Source organism: Neodiprion virginianus, chromosome 4, assembly GCF_021901495.1.
Source record: "Neodiprion virginianus isolate iyNeoVirg1 chromosome 4, iyNeoVirg1.1, whole genome shotgun sequence".
Classification (NCBI taxonomy): domain Eukaryota; kingdom Metazoa; phylum Arthropoda; class Insecta; order Hymenoptera; family Diprionidae; genus Neodiprion; species Neodiprion virginianus.
In genome coordinates, this window is record NC_060880.1 from 39,463,216 (window position 1) to 39,474,074 (window position 10,859).

Genomic DNA, 10,859 nt, shown 5'->3' on the forward strand with positions numbered 1-10,859 from the left:
CTTCCCGCAGGTTCGCGAGCGATGAAGGAGAGGAGAATTCCCAGGGACACCTACGCGGTCCCGGAATCCTGGATCCCGGAGGGTCGCGCGTTCGTTCTCCATGATCGAGTCCCGGCGAAGAAGCGGAGGACGAATAGCCGCTACCTCGCTGACTAAGTGCCTTTTGTTTATCCTGGAACGAGTATCCCGGTGTATTTGTCGCTAAGGAATTCCTGGCGTTTCGCGCGCGAATCGCGGACCCTCGACCTTCCGCCAAAATTTCTCCGGATCGCTAAATCGACGCACAAAACACAAACGGAATGTTGTCCTTCTCCGCAACGATTCCCCCGTTAACCCGTTGCGGGATCCGCCCGGATCCTCAAGAACCAAGGAATAAGCATCGCGCGTCGGCGTTCTCGCGATGAAGACGAAGCGTTGAGCAAGAATTTTTCAACCGGTTAAAGGCAGGAGGGTAAGAGAAAAAAAAAAAATGTTTAAAAGAAAAAAAAAAAACAACACAGACAACCAGCGAAAAGTTCGCTCGAGGTGACAAAGCCTTCCGGCGACTTATACGATCCGATCCTACACCTATCGCCCTACTCATCGCTGGATATCCACAGATGTAACACTTGACGCAACGATTAGATTGTGTGAGATGTCGGACCGCCTGAAACGCTACGTGTCAATCCTGAAGGTATGAATCAGCTATTTCTTCACATATTAGGTACGTGATATTTTTTTGGCGATTTAGATTACAGAGGCCTGCGATGGTTTTTCAACCCCACAAAACTGAGGAGTCATTTCGATGGGTAAATTGGGTACGAATCTGAAAAAAAAAAAAAAAAATACATTAAAAAAATTCTATCACGTAAATTTTGAGAGAATTTTTTTATTTTTAATTCCCGTTGTCTGAGTCAACTTCCAATTTCTGTGTTAATTACATGTATTAATGGTAGTGTTGGTATTTCAATATTCATCTACATTCACTAGTTGTTATTTATGGTGATTTTAAGCGTATTTAGAGCTACGTAAATAGGTACTAGAGAAAAATATTGAACAGGAGTTTTGAAGAAAGTAAAAAAAGATAACATCGCCCGTTTTGACTTATCCAGTCTCCTAAATCTTGTTTATTACTAATGCTGTTCGTTTTATATTCGAGCATTCGATTTTATATTCACTATATCTTTATTTTTTTTTTTTCATAAAAATTGCTAAAAAATCCGTAGATATGCGTATCTTGAATTAAAATGAATCTCGATCTACTGTAAAATAAACTAGCTCTACATTTTACCCAACAAACTTAAGTACCTTAAAAAAGCATAATTACAAAGGAAATTAAAAGTTATATTTCTCAGGCGTACGTTGTACATATTTAATTTGAAAAGATCCTACGAACATCCTTTTGCAAACTGTAACGACTGTATATCTATCGATAAAAATTTTTCGTATGCCAAACGTGGGAAATGCAGATTTCAATAACTCGTACCCACAAAGTAATTTTTAACGTCAATATTCGAATACTCGAAATGATTCTAATAAGAAAGTAAAGGATTAACGTAACAATTTATTTGTGATAACTCGAATAACTCACTGCAAACAAGAACTAAATTGCGAAAGTGTTCAATTCGAAAATGTTAAATCCAAAATGGAGGACCAAAATTCAAAAGAACGAACTGCGATTTCTGCAGGAATCAAAATTTCCTCCAATATATTTACTTAGCGGTAATCTGGTTCTGTAATTTTGAATCTGGATGTTAAAATCAAAAGTAAGGACCTAAAAAAAACACTTTGGCAGTAGCAAGCAATTTATTTCACGTGAATAGACAGAATATCCGTTAATCAGTCACAGATCCGTTTTTCATCTCAATCAACATTTTTTTGTCTTTGACTTGAAAGGGCATAAAAACCATCAGATCAAACACGGTTCAAATAATTACACAAATTTTGTTTTGACATTATATTTGCATGAATAAATTTTGATTCTACACATCGAATAATCACCAAAATCTTCATTTATCGGTTATAAAGTTTGCCTTTATCTTGTTTACATTGACAAATAAGTTCTGACGTGTTTCGTTGACAGTATAAGCAGCAGATACAGCATTAGGTAGAAATAAAAATCAATCCTCAACTAATGGAACCGTTTTTTATTTTCTTAACTACGTAAAAGAAACCAAAATTCGCCATTTAGAACCAAGGCTCAAAAATTCGTGCCTCATAATTCCCATCTACGTTCTCTCTCGTTCCTTATCGTAGAAAATATCGATTAGCATCGGAAGATTCCTCGTTTTTACAGTTACCGGTTGATTTTACGCGACGATCTTTTTTTCTCTTCATAGCCGAATGAAAGTCGAGGCCCGTTTACAGCCAACCGAGCAATTCAACGGTCTCGGGATCCGAATAAGTGGCGAGTGGTTTGCAGGAGCGGTTTGGGGCCCGGTAACGGGGCACCGGGAGTTCAACCGAAGCTAGCATCTGCTCTTTGGGACCCGGTAATATGCGTGCGCGATATCACGGCCCGGATCTCAGATGTGTCTCCCAGATATCGGGCGCTGCACTCATACTCGGAAAGCGGGAGCAGCAACCACAGCAACAGCAACAGCAACAGCAACAGCAACAGCAACAGCAGCTTGTTCGAAACGGGTGGCATGAGGAGCGGTGCTCTTCACCCATCGTTATTATTGCCTAGTGTTTTAGTTGTTGTTAGGTACCCACTTCCAGTCGTCGGTGTATCGCTACCGAAAGACAACCGACTCTGTCTAATTCCTCGGCTTTGGTGAATGAAACTCCGTCTAGTGACGAAAATAAAGCCGGTGTAATATCCGAGTCGTCGTTGTTAATACTCCTTTATATCGATTCATCGACACTTGATATGCTCCGAAAATTGTGCGATCGTATCGTTCATTACATCTGTTGGATCCTCGAAATCTTTCCACGGAATACGTTCGTTCGACAGGATTTGTACTAACCTTGGGCGTAATTTTTGTTTAGCGTTGTATTGTTTAAACCGACTCGTTAATTGTACAAAAACTTTCATAGAACTTGAATATGTTATAAAAACACTTTAGAATAGGTAATAATCCGTCATAACTTTCATATTTTTGTACAGTCAAGTACGATGAATTTATACTTCGGCTCGCTACAATTTGATAAGATCCCTTAAATAAATTTCGTTTTGTCAGTTGTTTTTTTCGAACTCCACATAAGGTCGTAAGGAGAAAACAGCGACTTTATACACAGAACGGATAAAAAAAAAAAAAAAGAGATTTTTAAATTCTGGTTCAAATAAACGTCGTCCGAGTATTTTTTGCAAAAAGCTGCTCGGTACAAGAATTAGTGTCATCGAGTGAAACCAAATTTATTTAAATCGACAAAAATGTTTCTTCACATTTATTTCGCTGTACTTGGAATAAAATTATTATTAAAACTTTTTTTCATCTCTTTAATGGTGTGATACTTGATTTTGTGTGAAGATGAGAAGTGACGATAGGAGATTCCGCGATAGCGAATATTACGTGTGCTAAAATTCTTTTCGAAATCTGTAAAAATTTACTCTGCAGCGCGATTAGAAATATAAGAATCGATGTCACGTATAATAGTTACAAAAAGACGGACACGCTAAGAAGACACGCAAGGCTTTTTGTAAAAAAATACTTTGCCCGCAGTGATTTTCACTGTTCCTGCAGAGTAAATTCTGCGTTTTGCAAAAAAAAAAAAAAAAAACAGAAAAAAAAACCTGACGTGTCCCTCTTTACCTCCAGTTTTGAGTAAAATCCACTTTTTTATTCTCACCGTCCAATAAGACTGACAGAGTCACCGTATTCAGGATATTTGTAACGACGTGAGCGTATGGTGGCAGATTATTATACGGGGTTACACGAACTCGGTATGGGCGGTGTACGTGTTAATTAGTAACGTACCCATACGAATCGTTGGGGCATTGAGTTTCTCCCTAACCAACATCCGCCGCGAATACATTATCGCGGGGTGAGTTATAACTTTTTCTGTACAGCGTGTACACCCAAATACACACGCGCATGTATAATATACGTATGTTCAATTGCGTATGGATGGGTAGATGAGAAGAAGTTGGCAACCGTCATTTCCTCATGTATTATATCTACACGTATATTACATGTATGTATGTATAATAATGTAAATACCTTTCTCACTGACCTCGGAGCAGCCGCCCCATCATGAGAATAAAACTGCACTTCGTTACGAGTCGAAGTTTAGCGCTTAGATTTGACGCTACTGAAGTTCGTATAAACCTACTTCGAAGTAAACTAAACCTGGAATTCCTACATTTACATTCTAACTCGTAAAAATTTAACATCAAATCCTACGTCGAACCTCTAACTTCTAAAAATTAAAATACCAAATTCTTCTTTGACGCTCTCGGTAGAAGATTGGACCTATTTTGACGATATTCGATCTACCGCTTCTCCATTGGATCTGTAACTCCTCATCTATAGATATATTATCACAGCGACAATCAAATGTTCACAATGAATATTCCGATGGGTATTTGGACATAATTTTAATAAGCTTTGATAACATTTGAAAATCAAGTATCGCATTTCAACTGTATTTATTCAACGTTTTTACGAATACAAAAACCCTTTCAAGCGATTGAATGTAAAGAAAATACGATCAAACTCATGTGTAAACCAATTCCTATTTGTTAGGATTTTAATTTGATTTTATACGATTTAATCCTATTTTTTTGTATTACAATCATAAATAATCAATCAGAATTGATGGGTACCTTAATCATCGGGTTAGGATTTCGAGCGTTAAAGGAGGGATTCGAGCAAGCGGGCTTAACCCTACATCTGGAGGGTTGAAGGAGGTTCTAAACAGACCCTACTTTCAGCCTGAACTCGGTTTATCGGAAAATTTCGGACATTTTTAAGGTCAAAGTAGGTTCTGATGTTGGATTGGAATAGAACTTACGTTACGATCTTGAAACCCTACCTAGAAGATCCTATCTTCGGACTCGAAACCAGTTATGCCTGGCTGTCCGTTCTTTACGTAGGTATGCAAAATTTTTATTACCATATTTTCACGATAGAAAAATCGTATTTATTAGAAAGGGGTTTTACGCACCGATTCAATCTCAGCGGCGAGTTAATGAACAATCGTATATCGAAAATACTAAACAAGGAGTTGTTGGAAACGTTTCAACGATTACGACGTCGAGATTCACTCAGCGATTCGGATCGTAAAACTTATTTTAAAACGTGATTTTGTACACAAAACAAAATCCAAACAATGAAACATCGATCACGTTATTATTTATAATTTATATATATACACTACAATTATTAAAATAATCCATTAAACGGCTTCATAAGATTTTACAACATTTCACGGTGTTTCAAAAGATATCGTACGATTTTTCAAGGATTTCATCCGATTTCTAAAAATCATACAGATGAATTCACAAAATTTCACAATATGTCGCAACGTGTTGTCGTATGATTTCTCGTCATTCTATAATACGTCACGGAATCTTGACTTTTCAAGGGACTTCTGGTTTCCAATGATTTCATAAGATTTCAAGAATGGTATGCACCAGATTTTACGAACGATTGATCCGGAACGCTTCTTTTAACGAGTCACACTGCATCATAAAAACTGGGAGAAAACAATCAGGGAGATGAAAATTATAAAATGATGTATTAAAGACGACGTTTTTACGATTTTCCACCGTGACATGCCCTGAAGAGTTTGCGTGGGTTAAAAGAAAGATTATGTGAAAATATGAGCCTTTTACGCTACGTGGAAAATCGGGCTCATTTCATTTATCACTTTTTTTGCATGTTTTTGGATTTGTGAAGAAATCACTTCTTTCCTGACATTTATATTCAACCCAAAGATGACGATCCAAAACACCACGATATATTACACGGGAATGTTATTCTCCTACATTAAAGGTTCATATCGAATTATAACTGTTTTATGAGATTGAATTAACAATGAAAAAGTTGTCAGATAAATTTCTCAAACATGAACTGAAGACTTGATATTACCAAGTGTCGGTCTTTGTAACGTAAATTAATATTACGATTGATGTGAGCGATCAAAAGAAATTTTTATTCACGAAACTTCATAAATTTAAGAAAAATGTATAAAAGTAAAAAATCAACCGAGCATGATTTTCCACATAACTTAGAACGCTCATATTTTGACGAAACGTTTTTTTTAACCTGATCAAACTCTTTAGGAATTGCCGCGCTAGAAAATCACAGATTACTTTATTCCGAAACACCCGAATTCGTGTTTATTATTTCAAATCCCCAAAACCCTCGTTCATTCATTTAATCAAACATTTATTTAAATACGTTTGATAAAAAACTTTCTCTCCGCTATATAATCTAAACTGCTTTGAATAGATAGTCGACGTGTGTTTCTCTGCAGGATGTTTTTTTTTTTACCACTTCGAATTGTTTTTTAGAAAATAATTGCTATTAGCCTTTCACAAATTTGAATATATTTCAAAATGCGTGTCGAAATGTGCCCCACGTATATCATCCGAATGTGGCACATTCTGTCGGTGTATATACGAAAGTCTCAAAAACAGAAGTGTCAAACGATGTGCACTGTTAAAAATTTCGAGTACTTCTTGTGAAAAACTTTAGATTACGTTTTAGTGCGGAAACGGCAATTTCCTCGATTCGATTCGAGTTCGTTAGTGGAAAATTTTAAGGTTCCGACTAATTTTCTGATTCAGAGTAAAATTCGTGTACATTTCTATGCGCTCAAGTTCAATTTCCACGAATTCAAGTAAAAATTCGCAGCGAAATATTTAATGCCAGCCGTCGAATCAAAAAAGTCCTCAAGTGAAGTTCCAATGAAACAAACTCGTTAGTCGAACTTGCAAATTTCTATCTATTGCAATAATTCTTCCCTCCGTGACAATATCAGCACTAAAATTTGCCAGACCAGCAATTAATTTTTTCCACCTTCAAACCGCGCGAAATCTTCACGAAATTTATTCATACACGAAAAAAGCTGTAATACAGATTTTACATCTCCCGTTGTGAATATATGAACAGCACGTTTTTGGAGTCAAATCTCCATAAATTGTGGTAGATCTTCTTTATTAACTGTTATTATCGGATTTGTAAATCCTGCCACAATTGCTGTAGACCTGACTCGAAAAATGTGATTCTTCTTTCCGTGAACTGCAGAGTCTGTAAAGTTTCGGCAAATTATAACGATCGATCTTAACCTTGTCTCTTTTGCTCCAAATTTCCCCCGTTTCATGATTTTGTAACTAGAAAAATTGAGTAAATCGGTTATCGTTAAAAAAAAACTGTTTGAATATTGTTGGAATTAGGAAAAACGAGGCACGCGAAACCATTTTGCGCTGTTGTCGATCCTTTTTTGGTAATTGCAACGCGAAATCAGTTTCTTCGGTTTACTCTACTTTTTTAGTTAAACAAGGCTTTAACGTCAATTTATCGTTGCAAAAGCGTTAAATTTTCGTAACGGTTGCAAGAAAATATAGCAACAATGATCGTAATGAGAAAGAATAGTAAGAAATACCAGACTTTCCGGTAAAAAGCTAGAAAACTAATTTTCATTTCGTACCTGAAACTACATTTTTCGATCCTGGTAAAAAATGAAAATAGATAAGAACTGAGCGGTAACCGGAAATAAAAATTTCTCTCAGTGTAGCACCAGATCGCAACTTTATATCCTAGACCCGCGCCTTGGAAGTCCTGATTTATTATTACTGCGCAACTTTACGCAGTCTGTGCATATAAGTTGGTGGTAATTCGCCGAAGGGTGACGTCGCCTCTCAGAAAACTGCGAATATGCAAGAAGAAGAAGAAGAAGAAGAAGAAGAAGTCGAAGAAGACGATGAAGAGGCCGCTTCATCCCCGGAGGATCGTAGGAGTGACCTGGGCCCCTGCACCCCAGGTGGGCCCCCTGTTATTAGGGACAATTTCCAAGGGCCCGGGGGTATCGGGGCCCGCGATTCGCGTCCGCGGAGGACGTCGCCTCGGCGTTTGAGGCATGCAGGAAGCGGATAATGCCGTAGCTGTACCCGAGTATGCACCCGGGGGTGCGTGCGAGGCCGCGTAGCGGGCATATTTTATGATAAGCAGCCTTCGCATTTTTCCCCGCGTATTCCCGAGGGACCCGCGGGCTGCGAGAGGGAATCAAGAGGTGGGACGGGGGGGAAAAAAATTGACGAAGATAGAAAGGGGGGAAAAATCTGTACCGCGAGTAAGATGGGGGGGAGGGGCGTAATCATTGTGATTATCTTATATTAGATATTGACTACGAATTTGCATAATGTTGCCTACCTACCTCGTACATCGAACGGATCGCCCGTTTATCATCGCTATTTTTCCTCCTTCATTCTTGTCCACGTTCTCGGTTTCCCTCGTTCTCTTTTTATATCGTTTCTTCTACAATATATACCTTTGGGTGAAGGTTGCTTTTTTTTTTTTTTTTTTTTGTTTTTTTAAGAGTCCTTGGTCTTCCTTTGCTGCTGCCTTCGGATTATATTTTTTAACTATCTTTACTCGATTATTTACTTCTTGTGTTTTTTTTTTAAAAACACGCAACGATTACGATCTAATTCAGCCTGAGATCGATATATCCTTGGCTGTGTTTTGATCGCCACGTAAAAGTAGATTGAATAATTATAGGTGCCCTCATTGCACCCACGCTCCGGAAAATATTTATAACAACGCAATTCGATCGAATATAATAACCTCGATGGTTAGGTTTCACTTATTTTCTCGAATTAATTTATTTTCGGTTCAAACATATTTCTCTACTTTTTATCTCAACATTCGGTGATGAATTGTGCAAAGCAAATAAAATCAAAAGAAGAAAAAATAATGCACACATTTATTTGAAGCTTATGTAATCCACCGTAATTTTTTTATTTTTGTTGAACAAAAAATTTATTCCGATCGTCAAATAGAAAATAAGTAGGTCAAACGGTAAAAATTTGCAATTGAATTAAAATTTTTCTCTGTAGCTGCATTCAGGCAACAATTTTATACATTTGTGCAGAAGGGAGGATGATTATCTGAGAATCAAATTTGCCAATGGGTCCTGAAAAAAATTAAAACTTCCGACATGTATCAACGAATTCTTAGAATTCAAATAATCTCCGTTGTACATTGCAAGTATACTTATGTATACTTACAACGACGAGGATTTAGAAATCAATTTTACAGGTCATCGAACTAGTTTCAATAACCCATTTACGCGATTAAAAATGACCTTGAAAAAACTGAACTCCAATTTACAGGCGCCGTTGTAATTTGGTCGTTGAGCAAAGTAAACGCCGTTGATTGGTCAGGCCACTGGTCCAATGTACCCGGTGTTCAATTTTGGTCAGCAAGATTCAATATTGTGAGCTATAAGTGTTTGACAGCGTTCAATGTCGGCTGTGGATAAAAAAAAGAAGAAGAAAAATTGCGATAACGGTAAAGATAAAGGAGTACAAAGTTTCAATCACATACAATGAGAAGAATTTAATTTGTCATAATAACTAGAAAAATTCGGTAAAACAGGTATCGTTAAAAAAACTGTTCGAACATTGTTGGAATTACGAAAAACGAGGTACGCGTAACCATTTTGCGCAATTCTCGATCCATTTTGGTAATTGCAACGCAAAATCAGATCGGTTTGCGAGGTTTACTCTACTTTTTTAGTTAAATAAATACAAAACTAATTTTCATTTTATACCTAGAACTATATTTTTGGATCGTGGTAAAAAATGAAAATAGTCACGGACTGGGCGGTAACCGGAAATAAAAATTTCTCTCGGCGTATCAACGAATCCCATAATCTTTAAGAAAATCAAGTCCAATTTTTTCGCCGAACTTCGCGCGGCCCGTCGCATAAAAAATCGTTTAAATCGACCGATCGAGTCACCCAATACGTGGATTATACGTATCATGGATCGGGTTATAATGTATACCCCACGTTATATAGACGCGTGCAGGTAGGTGTATACATAAGTGGGTGCCTATACTCACGTAATACCCATCTACCCGCAAGGTGTTCACACTATGTTCCCGGAGCGAAGGGATTTAAGGCTGCGGGACGAGATCGGAGCAGCGGGCCGAGAAAACGCGTCCTATATAAAGATATGGGCCTCGTACCGATCGTCTCCGGAGCGCTAAATACAGGTTTGGTAGAGCCATCAGATTTCTAATAAATTTAAATAATAACAGGATGGATGGTTAGGTACGTACATACAATATATACGTATATGTTTATATAGAAATAAATATATGTATATGTATGCATATAATGTAACCTCGCGAGCAAATACCGATACCCGATTATTGTAATCGAACGTAATGATTAGCCGAGTAAATAAATATATGCTGTGAAGAGGGAGAGAGAGAGAGAGAGAGAGAGAGAGAGAGAGAGAGAGAGAGTGAGAGTGAAAGAGAAATAAATAAAAAGGATGATAGAAGAGAAGTAAAAAATTAAAAGATAAAAGAGTCGAAGGAGAGCGAAGAGCGCGGTTAAAATACGACGATCTTTATCGAATATCCCACGGTCGTGTGCCGATGCTAATTTTGTTATATAAATATATATAATATATATATATACATATATATAGTAAAGTATAGGTTATAAAAATCTGAAGAGTTCCATCATTCACTGACCGCGTGAATCTCTGCAGCTTCTTATCGATCGATCGATCGCCGGCTGGCTTCTTATTTCTCGATCGATGATAATCGCGCGGTTTCGTTTTCTAATGAAATGGTCATTTCACGGTGAAATTCAACGTTTATATATGTATATTTGTCGGAAAGTTTACTGATGTGCGGGCAGCTCCTCTCTAGTAGTATATTTTATGTCGGTGCTTTTATACCTCATAAAAGTGA

General features: G+C 37.4%; 1 protein-coding gene across 1 annotated transcript; it reads left to right on the plus strand.

Annotated features, from left to right (window-relative positions):
* Positions 1-507: 507 nt before the first annotated feature.
* Positions 508-3,057, plus strand: LOC124302107 (uncharacterized). Its single transcript, XM_046757896.1, has 2 exons — positions 508-673; positions 2,319-3,057. Exons 1-2 carry the CDS (start codon positions 635-637, stop codon positions 2,757-2,759), a joined length of 480 nt encoding a protein of 159 aa, XP_046613852.1. The 5' UTR covers positions 508-634; the 3' UTR covers positions 2,760-3,057.
* Positions 3,058-10,859: the final 7,802 nt, after the last annotated feature.

Coding starts and splice junctions, on each gene's coding strand:
- LOC124302107 (XM_046757896.1), top strand. CDS start 635: ATGTCGGACCGCCTGAAACGCTACGTGTCAATCCTGAAG. Junction 674..2,318: donor GCTACGTGTCAATCCTGAAG/GTATGAATCAGC, acceptor TTCTCTTCATAG/CCGAATGAAAGTCGAGGCCC.